Below are 16,715 nucleotides of genomic sequence, written 5' to 3' on the forward strand. Positions count from 1 at the left end.
AAATGTCTAAGAGGCATTGTGACAGTGCTCACGTGCACCTTCCAGAGCCAGGCAGCCTGGCCGGCTAGCCTGTGACCTCACACGGACTGCCTCACTCTTCCTGTCTTCAGCTGTATTTACATCCTAGGGTTGTGGTGGAGATTAAATGAGAGAATGATATGAAGTGCTTAGAGCTAGAAATTCAGGCATCATTAATGCCTCAGCCAGGTGTTCATAATTTGCAAGCTATGAAACCAGAGCTCCAGAAATGCTCAAGTCATAAGCAGCACTTTGTGAGCGTGTGTGCATTTTTTCGGGGGGCAGGGAGAGTAACCGGAGATTATGGAGAATCCATAACTCCCAGCACTTTTCTCAGAGAAATGAGACCGTGTAAAGATTAAAACCACTATTTTACAGAAAATACGGTATTGCTCATCCACTTATACCCCATTTGGTCTTCTTAAAAGATAAATAATCAAAACTCCAGGGAAAGTGTTTTAGGAATACAACATTTTACCAGGGAACAGTTTTTTTCCAAGGGCTCCATTTTCTATGTCAAGCACTCATATTTATAAATAGAATTTTCTTCTATAAAACAAATTTGAAACTTCTTAGTAGATCTAATAGGAACAACTTTCCTTCAGTGTCAGAATACACTTACTCATTTTCAAAGTGATTTTTTTTGCAACTTAATGTGCAGTTCAGCAGTTATTAGGTGTATTAATTTTTAAATATACTGTATTATTTTTTATGATTATTGTTCCTAATGGCTTTTTACAATATGCCTGCATTTTTCTGATAATTTCCTGTATTGACTTATCTAATGATGTTTTCATTGTTGCAATTATTACTTTTAATAATTCTTTGAGCCTCATATATGGACATCTGCTTTTAACTTCATTATTTAGAGCCAGGCCTTTGTGGTATTGTTGGAAATTTTACTCTTCAAGGCCAAAAGGTAGAAGGTGTTTTTTTTCTTTTTACCTCCTTCCTCTCTTAGTTTTAAGCTATCAGCCTAACAACTATTCCCTATGATATAAAATGCAAATGACAAATCTTGGTACTTTTTCCTCAGTGCAGATATTTTTCTTATGGTTGGTTTGCAAAATGTGTCTTAAACATTTTTAATATTTAAATCTTCGTAAAATTTGACCTGCTGTGTATTTTAAATCTGTTTTCTAATTTCAGCTCCACTTTTGACATTCTCTTGGTCCAATGACAAACCTTCCTTTACCTGTAATTCCTTGTTTTACATAATCGATTCTGTTTGCAAAAGTAATAGGATTGGCTAGATTCTGATTTATTCTTCCTTTAAAACTTCTAATCCAGATCAGGATTAATTATATTCCTTACTGTTGTGTATTAATTGAAGTGGACCTGATATAAAAGCCAAAAGCTTATTCTCCATCTCTGATAAGTGATATCAATAATTCCCTCAAACCTGGCTGAACCAGAAACTCCAGAATGTTTTAAGGCACTTTGTTTATCCTCCGTATCAAATGAGCGCTCATGGGACTCTACTGGATTATATAATGTTTGGAAGGAATTATTAAGAAATTATATGAATGATGTTATATAGTAATTCAGTTTTATTTTAATGCTTGAAAAACAATTGTTTTATGAAATTATAATTGCAGGTTAGTGCCTGACACTGCTTCTCGAACCCCCCCTTCACTTCCCCCGCAATATACTGTCAATTAGCTATAAACATGCTTATTTTTAAATGCAATTCAGAAGCCTCTAATGGAATCCTGTGGCAAAGTGAAGCATCCTTTCATATAAACGGTGCAGATGGGTCTGAACCATTTATGGTTTTGTTTATGCACGTGACAGAACTGCCAGGCTTTAGTAGCTCAACTGAAAGTTATAGTTTAAATCATTCTGTTAAGAGTTCCGCGACCACTTGCATATGTCAGTAATGAAAAATAATCAACATAAGCGTCTTTGAAAAGCAATTTTAGATCATTAAAGATGCATGAATTTTGACAAAGCAAGAAGATTTGAGGCTTATTAAGAATATATTAGGTCTCTCTATTGAGTGAAGAGAGAGGGATTTTTATGCTTCTGTTCAAGAGGAAAGGTGTAGGCTAATTGTAACCTCATGAAAGATTAAATGGACAGGTACAGTAAGAGACTTCAGTCTTCATCCTGACTCTTCCTGCAAAGCTTTTGTGAGAAACAGAACCTATTCCTGTATGAATCCTGAAAGGAAACAAGATCTTAGAACAGTCTGTATTTCCTAATGGACTACACACGGGTTACATCATTGTCCATCTGACAAGTAGTCAAGGGCTGCTGGTAAATCATGTAGAACTTAACACATGCCTTTTTCATAATACTATATTACATTTGCTTTTTTGTTTTATTATTAATAATTAAAGTTTGATTTTTTTGTAAATATGCAAGCGACTCGAGAGAGGTGAAGGAAGTAGAATTTCTGTGGGTGTATGTCACAGATTGAAGAAAGCATCTGAAAATCCATCAAGGTTCCCCCAGGGCTGCTGTGTGTTCTTTCTGCCCTTCCACCATGTAACCCTTATGAAACTACTTTGTTCAAAACAAACTGAAAGAGAATTATTTTCTCACCCCCTCCAAAAGTTTGATATTTGTAAATCTCATAGTTGTAAATTTCTGAAATTCTCTAATGACAAAAATTGATTCCATTTGTTCTACTTAGCTAGGAAAGTGTGATCTTAGGAAGAATCAGAGTGGGTCCATCCCAAATAATCTGCAAAAGGAAGTGCTAGTTTACCTGCACAATTCCCCTTAAAGTGCTGAGTATTTCCTGGAATCGTGACTGCATTTGCTAAAATGGGAATATACTGCATTTGTAGAAGATATGAAGTGCATCTCTGTCGTGTGATGTCTAATGTCAGCTGCAGCTGCTCAATTTGCATGTAAATTCTGAAAATTTCCTTGTCCCATGTGACACTTCTGAAATGTCTGTCTGTTCTTTTTTCCTTTTTAATTTCTCAAGCTCACTATTTGGATAAGATAGTTAAAGGTACTGTATACTTGCTCTTTGTTGACATATCTCCATATATATCTCTATATAACCGTGTTTAGCTTGTACTAGGTATGAAAATAGATTGTTTTCCTGCATATTTTTGTAAACGATAAATCAGGCCTACATTATGTGAAATCCTTTGGATTTAAAGTATTGAGACTTCAGTGTCTGTGTCTCATTTTTATAATTTTGGGTTATCACAGATTTCATTCCTATGTAAAAGCATTAGTCTTCACTGGAACCAAAAACTGAAGATAACAGTATATTTGCTGTTTTTTGTTTATGGAGGTGTTTTTTTTTTTTTTTTTTGGCTTTAAGATCTTCATTGTTGGCAATTCAGCTCATGAGCTTTAAATTCTAAATCAAAGAATCAAGAACACTCACTCATCACAGAATAAGAAATTGTCAATCTAAAGAAGATTCTGGTTAACATATGTTGAGAGAAATCTCATTTATCCTCATATGGAAACCTCTTTGGCTGTATCTCAATGTTTCAAAATATATGTGATATCATAATTTATGTTTTGTGATTTTCTTTTTAAAAAAAAATCTACAAAATACTGTGCATTCTAGAGAATGAAATGATAACACTGCTCAGCAGAAAACAGCAGATTCTTTGTCTTCAGTTATCATAGAAATAAGTGAAAACCATATCTTTCAGAAGAGAAGATTCCCTTTCCCTTGCTCCTCAGATTACCTTTTTCAATTCTTTGTTTGTGCTTTTCATTAGAATATGAAAATATTCATGGCAGTATCCAGGCTTTCATGTAATAACTTCTTGTGTGCATGCAGTCAGCTGCTGCACCCCTTTTGTCACTGGGGCAATTAAACCTTTTTTTTCCCCATTAAAAACAAAACAGAGACATCCATAAGGAAAATTTACCTTTTAGGCATTGAATAATCCATAAATACAGACGGTAATTGTCTGAAAGAAAAGAAGCAGCAAAATTAATATTCTCCTGACTTGATGGCGTCCGTAAGTCTAATTTCATCATACCCGGCCGCAAGGGACTGTCACAACAGTCTTCTTTCTGTTAACTCTAATCTGAAGAGACAGAAAGTCTCTTTGAGATCTTTTCAAGTTCCACAGTGAAGGAGGGAAAGCCAGTTATATGAATAATTCTTTTAATACAGACCTAAAATAAACATCCTTGGAGAGATGGTTCCCTTAAATTTTGTCACCGAAACAAGCATTGTAGTTATATAAGACACTAGAACAAACCCCCAACTGCTAGAGCAGGCATTAACTAATATATATATATATTTTATACCAAATTATAAATTAATTCTTTCCAAAGAGATCTGGTTAGCAGCCCATCACTCTTGCCATCTTAGAGCGTTTATACCCTCGTTTCTGTCGGTGTCACGTCACACTCATAGTGGAGAGCACCAGAACCTACCCTAGTATCATTCTCATAAACAGACCATGTTGGCTGCATGCCAGGTACCATCTGTAGGAAGTGGCAAAATTTGTTTTTTTTTTTTTTTCTTTTTAATGTCATGTTAGACTGAAACAATTATAGCTTTCGGATATATTAAATTATTTTCATTGTTTCCCAAATTTTCCCTCCTTGCCCATAAAAGCAGACAAGATAGGATATAAAGGTAACAGCACAAAAGCTTTAGGGAGATTGTCACAAACTCTCACTCTTGCGCTCTGTCTTGAAGCACGTCACTATCGTGTTTTTGTTCAGTCTCTCGATGTTTTACTGTGGTCCTTATGGTATTTCATTTTGTCCGTCCTGAGTAATCAGATATGCACAGCTATTACATTTAGTTGGAAATCCTGTCAGTCCCGTCCCATCCGTATGCAGCCTGAATCCTAATGTTTGTTAGAATAGATGCTAAGCTGCTTCACTATTTCCTGGGCTTTGCTTATTCTGTGAAAAGGAATGTATTCTCGGCATAAAGTATAGTCATTGATACTGGCCTATACTTTGTGCAATTACTTAATGCACTGTAATTTCACATGAATATACGGCAACTCTGAGGCCAGATAAAATTAACGTTCTGTTTTGAACATCCTTCATAGCCACATACCCACGCGTTCATGCTTTTAAATTTAGAGGGAATTTTTTAAAGCAACAAGGCACTTTTAAGAAGACGTGGCCTAACCAATGACCAGTAATGTTTACAGCAGATTAAAAATCGATTCTAGGGCTTCTGAAATGATCTCGCTGTGACGCTTTTCTCGCACCTTATGATCAACCTTGTTGCTTTGCTAAAGGAAAAAAAATTAAGTTAATTTTGTCTGGCCTGCAGCAATTTTAGTGGGTCATTGCAGATATTTCTGTCCTGCACAGGTAAGTGGTGTCTCAAGGGTCAGGCCAATCAAAGATGCCACTTGGATAAGAATCAGATTCCTTAGATTACGTTGCTCTTTCTATCCATGTGCAATTACAGTATTTGTGCTGTTTCGAAAGGCCTGTTCCCACTAAGTGTCCCTCATCTGTTTATTTGGGATGCAAAAACTTTAAATACTCAAATCACTTGTGTTGTCCTTCTTTGTCTTTTGACAGAGGGGTGTCCCGGTCTGTGCAACAGCAATGGAAGGTGCACGCTGGACCAAAACGGCTGGCACTGTGTTTGCCAGCCAGGGTGGCGAGGAGCAGGATGCGACGTAGCCATGGAGACCCTCTGCACTGACAGCAAGGACAATGAGGGAGGTAAGAGACGCTGAGCAGGAGAGCGAGCCTGTGCCAGAACTCAGGTCTACAAGTTCTCGTGGGTCCATGGCTATCTGCTGCCAAAAAAAAAAATTGATCCCCGCAGGTTAGATTGATTGAAAAATGTCTGAGTGCTGATAGAGTGATTTTGCTCCCTGTTTTCCCTGAAACAAATGCAAGATTATTATCACTCAGGGAAAAGGCAAGGTAACCAAGCTACTGTGTAATGTACATTGTTCTCCATTTCTTGTCCTAATCTCCAGGTGATGATTCTCCTCGATGCAGTTTTTAGGGCTCTGTGAATTGGGAGCTCAAGAGCAGTATTTTAATAATGGAACAGCCCAAAAGATGCAAGGCAGTTCCCAAACTCTTTTGTTGAAAGGACGGGATTTAAAAAAAAAAAAAAAAAACAGGAAGAGAAAGCAATCCCCTTGAAGCTGTATTTCCAGTGTCTTTTTATCCTTAACTTTATCAGCCTGTGAAAAGAATTATGATATTCCCCCCCACGTAAGCCCAGAGTGGAGAAATAATTATTTTTTTTCCCGTTGCGCCCATCCTCTGTGCTGCTGTGTTTCAATCTCAGTAGAAAGTGAGAGTTAGCGTTTGTGTCTCCAGTGATGGAGCTGTTCGCTTTTGGTGTCCCTTTGGGACTGAGTTTTTCAGAAGGAGTTGTTATCGTTTCTGCCTGGACCTCTCTGGTCACCCGATCCTCGTGTGACCTTCTAGTGTGTGAGTCCCTTCCTCCACCTTCACTGCACCTGCCCTTCTGGGAGTGTCCACGTGGGCAGGTTGGTGATGGTTACGAGTGCAGGTTTGGAGTCAGGTCTTCACTCCACCAGGAAATGGCAGCCCCACTCCCGGATTCTTGTCTGGGAAATCGTGTGGACAGAGGAGCCTGGCGGGCTGCAGTCCATGGGGTCACAGAGAGTCAGACATGACTTAGTTCCTGAGCACACATGCATCCCTCCACCTCGTGGTGCTTATGAGACCATAGACAAGATCCTGACTGTGTTAAACTTCAGGTGTTTCACAGGTAAAATAGGCATAAAGGAGTTTGTGGAAGCGCTGAAAGAATGTTTGTGTATTGCCAGGGATATGGTTACATTGTAAGGAGAAGCTCTCATTATCCAGTTTTCCTTTTGCTTTTCAAAGTGCTCACCTTGACTAGGTGAACTTCATAAAAGGTTGTCAGAGAAGATTGAATTGTCTCTTTCCTTTTCAAATAGAGCCAACTGAACATCAGACAGTTCTTGCCCCAAGTAAAGCAAGTGTCATGAAAAAGCAAGTCATGTGAATTTCGAGGGGGGGTGGGTTCCCAGTGCATATAAAAGTTATGTCTATCTTATACTGTCAGGTTACCCTGTGCTGTAGTCTGATAAGTGTGCGATAGCATTATGTCTAAAAATAACCTATATACCTTAATATAGAAATACTTTATTGCCAAAAAATGTTAACCGTTATCTGAGCCTTAAGCAAGTTGTAGTAGTGACATCAGAGGTCACAGATCACCATCAGAAATATAATAATAATGAAAAAACTTTGAAATATTGCAAGAATTACCAAACCAGGAGACAGAGACATGTAGTAAGCAAGTGCTGTTGGAAAAATGGCATGTTAGGCTTGCTCCACTTCGAGTTGCCACACACCTTGGAATTGTGAAAAATGCGATATCTTCCCAACAAATAAAGGGAAACACAGTAAAACAAGGCCTGCCCTGTACTGTTCTCTAGGAAGCGGAGTGGTCAGAACCAACTCTCAGCTCTCCTCCTTGCCCCCAACACACAAACACACATAAACACAGTCATTCTCAAACCAGATGTTACTTGTTTCCCATCTTCCTGACTACGAGTTGCAGTTCTCCCCGTTCATAGCTCTCTGTTCACTCTTCCATTTCTGTCTAACTGTTTACTCTTTTCCCTGTGCTTCTTTAATGTGGACTGTCAAGAAAGTTGAGCCACAAATTCTGAGCTCTGCTGTCTGTCCTGACAGATGTAGGTGTTTGGTCCTTAGCCCTCAAAGCTTTTTCCCTGATAATACAGTTGCCTCTCGCCTCCCTGCACTCCGGTGTTGTCATAGAAACCACAGCATCAGTCCTCTGCAAGCCCATACGGCAGCTTTCCCCTCCCTCCCAGGAAGCCCCTACCCATGGGACGAAGACTAGCTTGCCTTCCTCCTTGATCAGATGTTTCACCTTCGTGTTCTAAGAGATTACACTGAGGAGGTTACAGCTCTGGCAGAGAGAAGCGAAGTACAGGACCCAGTCTGCAGAGCCACTGCAGAGTAATTTAGGGGCTAATCAACTCTTTAGTGTCCTTATCGGCTAAGGCAGTTTCTCTCTTTCCTCAGAATTTATCAGCTGTGAATTGGCCTGTTCCCTCTTTGTTTATTCTTATTAGCGTGAAGCTCTGCTATCTCTAGACTTCCCGCTCCACGGGGAAATCGGACCTGATAGAAGACCTCCTGTGGCTTCTCTGCTTATCGCATATAATTTGTATTCCTGTCCCTAACCTAATTTTGTTGATCTTCTGAGAAGGAACCTCAGCTCCAGCTTTGTTACACCCTAAGATTATAACTTGGGTGCCTTATAACCCAAGCTAGAGGATTCCTTGAACTTAAACATGGGTTGTATGTATACAGACAATATTTTTCACACCAAACCCCAACTCAAGAAACATAATCTGGTGATTAAGGCTATTATTACCATTGCCATTAGATGAGGACAGTAAAACAGAACATTTAAAATAAGGACTATAGTTGAAATTCTGTGACTTGTGGGAGCTGTGCCATTAGAGATACGTTGTCTAAGTTTGGTGTCAAAAATGGTGAATTGGCCAGAAAGTAGTTTCATTTAACACATTCAGTCAGTTTAGTTCAGTTCAGTCACTCAGTTGTGTCCGACTCTTTGCGACCCCATGAATTGCAGCACGCCAGGCATCCCTGTCCATCACCAACTCCCGGAGTTTACTCAAACTCATGAAAAGAAGATGAGAGGTTGATTTGGCTTGAATCAAAAATCAAATGCATCATATGAATCACTACCAGTCTAGTCTGAGCAAATTTGTAGAGCACAGCTTTAAGAACTTTGCAGATAACACACACACACACACACACAGAGTTGCTTACTAGTGCCAAAAAAGTCTATCTCCAGGTAAGGATGATAGAAGCTTCTGTGGTGGCTCAGATGGTAAAGAATCTGCCTGCGATGCAGGAGACCCAGGTTCGATCCCCAGGTAGGAAAGATCCCCTGAAGAAGGAAATGGTTACCCACTCCAGTATTCTGGCCTGGAGAATTCCATGGACAGAAGAGCCTGGAGGGCTACAGTCTGTGGGTCACAAAGAGTTGGACACAACTGAGTGACTAACACTTTTACTTTCACTTTTTTTTTTTCAAGGATGGTGGGTAGGCCAATAAACAGATTATGCTATCAGAATATGACTAGTCATCAATAGCATATAGTTTTACTATGACCATATAATATATTCAATAACCATTTCATATGGCTAGTAGAGTTCTGTTACTTTCCAGAGGAGTCTTCTCTCTCCTTCCTTCCTTCCAAATTCCAGCCCTCTTACTTTGTCATTGTTCAGCCGCTCACTTGTGTTCCACTCTCTGCGACCCCGGGGACTACAGCGCACCGGCACTGCCTCCCGGAGTTTGCTCCCCTCTTACTTGAGAACAAGAAAATCAGGGCTGGAGTCTCTGGCGTGCTTTCCATGTCCCAGACCAACAAGGCAGCTCTCCAGTTCCCCCAACACTTCTGTAAACACCATTACTTTCACCTGGTCACGCTGCTGAGACTCGCATTCGATAGGGAGTGTCTTGACTTTCAATAGCTCCCCATATGGTGGTCCCACGGTTCAAGCATCAAAATGCAACAGCTTGCCGGAGACAACTCTTACCTTTATAGAAACTCAAGGTAGATACTCATGAATGAGCTGCTTTCTCCAGAATACGTTATCTGTGGCAGTGGCTTCCATATTCCTATTCTTCTCATTAGGGAGATATAGTCAGAGCTCCCTTTTCTCATCTTGCTTCCCTGGCTGGTCCTCAAATATCCACAGCTCCCCTGTGGATACCTGAGGCATAAGAGGCAAGTCTTCTACTGATTGGATGGTGGAAGGCCCAAGAATGACTTAAACCTCTTACTAAATTCTGTGCAAGATGGTAGCATGTCAGAATATAAATCCTGCCAGGAATGATACCTCTTACTTTTAAGTAGATGGAGTTATTCTTTGTCCTTCAAAGTTATTAATATTACTTTGTGGGGATATGCCAGGAAGATATACCTCAAATGGGTTTTTTTAAATGCCTTTAGAGTCTGATGATAGTAGAAAAAAGAAGCACAATTCAACTGAGGTTATTTAGAATTTAAAAAGAAACAGCAATGAGAGAGGAAGGAAGAAAAATCCAAACAGAAGATTCAAACTGCAGAAGCAAGCAGGTATGTGTGCTAGAAATGACAAAAAGGAGGGAAATGATGAATGATATTTTAATGTAAGCGTCAGAATGAATGTGATGAATGGACAGAGGCGGTCTGTTTGGAGATTCCCAAATGAAAACAAGGAAACATTTGAAAATACATTTTTTAAAAGTTCTAGCAGGAGGATGAGATGGTTGTGTTCTCCAGAATTTATTAAAAAAGAAAGAAAGAAAAGTTAAATAAAATAGAAAAAAAATCAGAAGGGGAATGGTTTAAAAAAGAACAAAAAAAAGGAAGGAAGGGTGGGGGGGATTATAAGAGTTCCTAAAGTGAAAGTGAAAATCGCTGTTGTATCTGACTCTCTGCAACCCCATGGACTATACAGTCCAATGGAATTCTCCAGGCCAGAATACTGGAGTGGGTAGCCTTTCCCTTTTTCAGGGGATCTTCCCAACCCAGGGATCGAACCCAGGTCTCCCACATTGCAGGCAGATTCTTTACCAGCTGAGCCACAAGGTAAGCCCGTAAGAGTTCCTAAGCACTTCTTAAAAAGAATCCAGATGTCAGAAAGAAAAGTGGCACTCAGTCTCAGAGCCTTAAAATACATTATCCTGGCAGATGATTTGGGGGGAAATTACTTTTTTTTTTGAAAGACTCCGTGAGATCCTGCTGAAGGGGAGAGGGGCGTCCCAGGTGACTCAGCAGTAAGAATCCCCCTGCCGCGCAGGAGACACAGGTTTGACCCCTGGGTCAAGAAGATCCCCTGGAGGAGGGCGTGGCAATCCACTCCTGTATTCTTGCCTGAAGAATCACATGGGCAGAGGAGCCTGGAGGACTAGTCTATAGGGTCATAAAGAGTCAGACACGACTAAAGCGAGTTAGCCTGCATGCAGGGGAGAGATTTAGGTTACTCTGGACCCTTTTATTATCCACAGAAGTTTTAGATCCCAGGAGAATCCCATTCTAGAAAAGAGAAGTCCAGCTTTGCTTTCAGAAGCATGGGGTTTGGCCACTGTTTCTGAATGAGTTTTAGGAGAGGAAAAATATTCACACAGGCTGAAACTAACAGTCTTCCGTATATTTTACACCCATTACCATTCACTGCCACTGCAAGCTTTAGAACAACAAAGGGCATCACCCAGAACCTCTTTAGACAGTGTCGCCTTTCTCCAGGTTAAGAACCTCTGCATTCTTAGGCAGGAGTATTACTAGCAGTCATACACAATGCTGGGAAAGATTGAGGGCAGGAGGAGAAGGAGGCAACAGAGGACAAGACGGTTGGATGGCATCACTGACTCAATGGACATGGGTTTGAACAAACTCCAGCAGATGGTGAAGGACAGGAAAGCCTGGTGTGCTGCAGACCATGGGGTCGCAAAGAGTTGGGCGTGACTTAGCAGCTGAACAACAACAAATTGTCGAGATAACCACTGTCAACAACTCAGAGTGCATGTTTCTACGCCTCCTCAGTGAGTTTAGGTGCACATTTATGTTTTCAAATGAAAACAGGATAGGTACTGTTCTAAATTTGATTTTGCCAAAGAGATTTTTTCATGTCAGTACATGTAGGTCTATCTCATACTTTATAACAGAAGCACAGATGTCCTTCCTGATTAATTTTACCACTAGTCCATTAATAATAATTTAGTTGTTTCTTATTTTTTTGCTCTTGGTATAAAGGCAGATCTATAGTGAATCTGTGTGTGGGTGTGTGTGTTTATCTGCATATAAATCTTTGTGTAAATGTACACATATTTCTTTGGAACAGATTTGCAGAAATGAAATTGCTGGGTCACAGGGTGCTTTAAATTTAATTCTGGTAGCTACTGCCAAATTGCCTCACAGTAAGTTTCACCATTGTACACTTCATCCGTAGGAGAGTGTTTATTTCCCCCATGTTCATAGTCTGTACATAATCACTGTACATAAACAAAATTGTCCAACAAAATGAAAAATATGAATTTTGTCTGCTGGGTGGAAATGATTCCATTTTTATTGTTTTCATTTGCATTTCCCTAATTACAAGTTAGATTGATGATCTTTATATATGTTCCTTGACTGTGTTTCTTCTTTTGCTGGTTGCTTATTTATTTCTCTTAACCAATTTTTTTCTCTGGAGTTTTTTGACTTTTCCTTTTTAAGGAGTTGTTTATATATTCTACTTATCAGCTCTTTATGAGGTGTGTTGTAGATAATTTACCCCAAGTTTTCATTATCTTTTAACCTTGTTTATGGCATGTTTCATCATGCAGAAGTCTTCAGATGATAAACTTCTACAAGGCAAACGTTTATAAGGTTTAACTTTTCCTTCCTGAATTTGGGATTATCTGTCTTTATGAGTACATAAGGCCTTGCCCTTTTTAGATTATATGTAGTATTTCATATAATTTCTTATAATGCTTTTTACAATTGTATGGATTGCCTAATGTCCAATTTATCAAGAACATGTAAAAGTACCTATTAGAGTAAAAGCGAAAAAGGAATTCAAGGATTAGCATGGTATCTGAGGACAGGAAAATGGTGATAAAAGAAAGCAGTGTGTGTCTCTGTTGTAGAAAAAGATTCTTTAACTTTTTATGTTAGAGTATAGTCGATGAACAATGTAGTTATGGTTTCAGATGTACAACAAAGCGACTCAGCCATACATGTGCGTCTGTCCATTTACCCCCAAACTCCCAGGCTGCCACATAACATGGAGCAGAGTTTCCTATGCTATACAGTGGGTCCTTGTTGGTTATCTGTTTTAAAGAATGGCCATGATCAAAAAATCTCCAAGCAATAGATTCTGGAGAAGGTGTGGAGAGAAGGGAGCTCTCCTACACTGATGGAATTCTAAATTGGTCCAGCCACAATGGAGGACAGTATGGTGGTTCCCGAAAAAAAAAAAAAAAAAAAAACTAAAAAATCTGCTGTTCTTTTAAGACATCCTTTTGGCCTGTTTCAATCTCATAATCTCTAGGAACTGAATTTATTCTTCACTTTGTTCAGCAAAATTTTTGTATGCGTGCTCAGTGCCAAAAAGAATATGTCCTAAATTCTGGGAGCTACAACAGTGGACTAGATTAGCCCTCAAGGAACTTGGTGAGACCATTGTCTGAGCTGATTGCTAAAGGAATTGGGGAGGGAGCCAGGATAACAGCAGTGAGAGGTCTCCAGCAGAGGAAATAATAATCACAAAGGTCTCATAAGCCATGTTAAGGAGTTCTAACTACTCAGAAAGCAGCAGGGACCAATTAAAGGAAGTATTTTACCTAGAGAAGTGAAATAATCACGTTTGATTTCTGCCAAGAGTACTCTGACTGAAGTGTTGAGAATGAATAGCTGGGACAAGACTGGAGCCTGGGAAACCAAGCTCTTGTTGAGCTCTTGTCAAGAGGTGGCCATGGTGGCCTGAAGGGTCTTTTCAGTGAAATAAAAAGAAAGCTGACTCAGGACATGTTTGGGGTGGGGAAAAGGAGGAGCTGGCCATTGATTAGGTGCAGAGAAAAAGGGAGGAGAGGAGTGAAGGATGACGTTCAGGTTTCTACTTTGAGAACCTGGGTGAGTGGATAGCGGAGACATTGGTTGAAGTAAGAAATGCAGAGAAAGTGGTCTATTCAGAGAAGATCGTGTATGTTGCGTTTTCCACATGTTAAGTTTTCAATGCCTGTGTAATATCCAAGTGGAAATATCTAGAAGGAAGGTTATAGATTGGGAGTTCAGGAGAATAAACAGCCTGGAGTCATTACGATTGAAATGATGTAAACATAGACTAAAGCCACGAGGAAAAGTTTGTTAATCAGACAAACCAGGAAGATACGCAAAACCAAACATGATCCAAATTCAGTAATAAGCTAATGAATTTCATGTGTGTTACAGAATGGTGACCCAAAAGAGAAACAAAAGGTATACCCGTCCCCTTTGAATATTCTAAAATCCACAGATAAAACACTGCATCAGAAATCCTACCTCGGGAATTCACTGGCGGTTCAGTGATCAGGACTGTGCTTCCACTGCCAGGGGGCTGAGGTTCCATACCTGTTCAGGGAACTAAGATCCCACAAACCACGCTGCGCAGCCAAAAAGAAACTTAGAGATATATTTGGGGGAGGGGAGGTGCTTCCCAGGTAGTGCTTGTGGTAAAGAGTCCACCTGCCAGTGCTGGAAACATAAGAGATGTGGATTTGATCCCTGGGTCCGGAAGGTCCCCTGGAGAAGGAAATGGCAACCCACTCCAGTGTTCTTGCCTGAGAAATTCCATGGGCAGAGAAGCCTGGTAGGCAACAGTGCATGGGATCACAAGAAGTCTGACATAGCTGAGCGGCCATGACACTTTTTAAAAATAAAATTAAATATATATTTTTTTAATTTGTTAAACAATTTCTACCTCTACCTCCAGCTTGGAATGAGGGAGAAAGACTTCCAAATACTGTGGGTAAGGGCTTTAATTACCTTTAGAGTGAAGATGAAAATTCATTCAAAGGAAATTCATGACTGTTTATCCAGTTGGTGTATCAAGGTTTTGAAAAAAATGTTAAACTATCCATAGCTGCTTAAAAAACAAAAGTGAGACTTTTGACAAGCAGGTCAAAGTCAGACCTACATAAAGTGTAAATTAGGAAATGATGGAGTCAGACATTTTAATAATCTAGTAAAATGTGTATTGTTTACCTTTAGCAGGAAAAAATAATTATTTAAAGACAAAGGAAACAGGGCAGGGTAGAAACTTAAAAGCAAGACTAAAGATTGACAAACTATGACCTCTGGGCCAAAGCTTGTTTTTGTAAATAAAGTTTTATTGAGACACAGTTACACCCACTTATTTACATATTGTCTCTGGCTGCTTTCGAGTTATCAAGGCAGAGTTAAATACTTGTAGCAGGGATTATATGGCCCATAAAACCTGAAATATTTTTTATCTGGTCCTTTACAAAGTAAGTTTGCCAACCACTGTTTCAAACCGGTGAAAGTCCTAGGAAAAATGAGAGCATATTTTTAAATAACTAGAGCAATAATACTGAGGATTAAGTGGAAGGAAGCATTAACTATATTGTCTACTTTATATAAAAATACCACTTATATTGCAAAGCCTAACCTGGAGAAAGAAAGGCTCTTAACTGATCATTGAAGTTGTTATTCAGTGGGTTTTGAACATTTCTGATTTTCTTTAGATCTTTTTTATGATTAATTCTATTAGATATGGCTTCTACACCAATACCAATTTAAGCCAACCTCATATTCCTGAGACTAAAATGGAATGTCGATGATTTTAAGGAGCTCATCTACAAAGTCAGTTTTACTACAATAGACATTTGGGCAAGTGGATAATCAACTTTAGTGGTACTAGATAGCCCTAGCTATGTGAATATAGGCAAAGAATGAAAAATGTTTTCTCAAGTTATAGGAAGCCAGATTCATAAGCATCCGTCACTTGCTTGGGCAAGTTACTGATAAACTCTGCAGAAAAATAACAAACCATGCGTCCCCGCATCTTGGTTGTTGAAAATGAGATTCTGTCTCTGATTGATGTTAGCAGAGAGGCTTGTAAAAATGCATTTCCAACTGATTAGTTCAGAAGGTGTCAATCTCGTGCAGTTTTATGACCTGTAGACCACATGCCAGATGCACGTTTGGTTTTTATAAACTAACAAAGACGAATGATGAGATTTGAGCATTCCTGTTTGGCAACTGTACCATATAGTGCCTAAAGGAAGGCATTCAGGGAGTATTATGGGGGTCCAAAGGAGGGAGGATTTAACCTGTAACTTACCAGGTTAATGGAGATAAAATGTAACCTTTGGAGGTTCTGCTACTAAGTAGCTTCTAGTTACGCTTCAAAAATGAATATAAGGGAAAAACTTGCAAGAATATAAAATATTTATATGGAATTACTCTCCCAAGCATACTCATTCTAAATCCATGGGGTAAGAACTCTTAAATACACACACACACACACACATACACACAGGTGTATATGTATAGACGTGTGTGTGCGTGCTCAGTCATGTCCGACTCTTTGTGGCCCCATGCACTGTAGACCATCAGGTTCCTCTGCCCATGGAATTTTCCAGGCAAGAATACTGGAGTAGGTTTGCATTTCCTTCTCCAAGGGATCTTCCCAACCCAGTGACTGAACCCACGTCTCTTGTGTCTCCTTCATTGGCAAGTGGTTTCTTTACTAGCTGAGCTACCAGGGAAGCTTAAATTATAAAACATACTAAAGATTCCTCGTGAAGTCTCAACCATCATGAGGTTGAGATTATAAATCATGAATTGTTATTAAAAGAATTTTTTAATTGTTTTTTTTGAAGCTAAAGTGATTTGGGTGCAATAGGTCAGTCATCTGCTACTTTAAAAATCTGAGTCTTAATAACTTACACTTCTGTGTCTTTGAGACAGATGGAGAAAAAATGCAGTATATTGCATTTTATAACATATCCTTGGGAAAAATAAGCTTCTAGCGTAGTTTCATCTTTCTTCCACTAGAAATATTGAGAAATATTTAGACATTTTTCATCTTTGTGGCCTTTTGGTTAAAAAAGCAATATTTTGATAAATTTCTCTGAAATTTCAAAGCTCAGTTTCATTTGATGTTCTTAAAACATGATTTTGAATTTTTGTCACAGAGTAGATATGTGCTTTCAAATAATTAACAATCCATTT

At 39.2% G+C, this 16,715-nt stretch overlaps 1 protein-coding gene across 3 annotated transcripts in view; it reads left to right on the forward strand.

Moving 5' to 3' along the window:
- TENM3 (teneurin transmembrane protein 3) overlaps positions 1 to 16,715 on the forward strand; it is a 442,567-nt gene that overhangs the window by 349,433 nt on the left and 76,419 nt on the right. For all 3 annotated transcript variants that reach the window (XM_065946684.1, XM_065946685.1, XM_065946686.1), the window contains exon 12: positions 5,506 to 5,652. In XM_065946684.1, the coding sequence (XP_065802756.1) occupies positions 5,506 to 5,652 (147 nt within the window). The remainder of the gene's footprint in view (positions 1 to 5,505; positions 5,653 to 16,715) is intronic.

The sequence above is a fragment of the Muntiacus reevesi genome, chromosome 10, assembly GCF_963930625.1.
Source record: "Muntiacus reevesi chromosome 10, mMunRee1.1, whole genome shotgun sequence".
Classification (NCBI taxonomy): domain Eukaryota; kingdom Metazoa; phylum Chordata; class Mammalia; order Artiodactyla; family Cervidae; genus Muntiacus; species Muntiacus reevesi.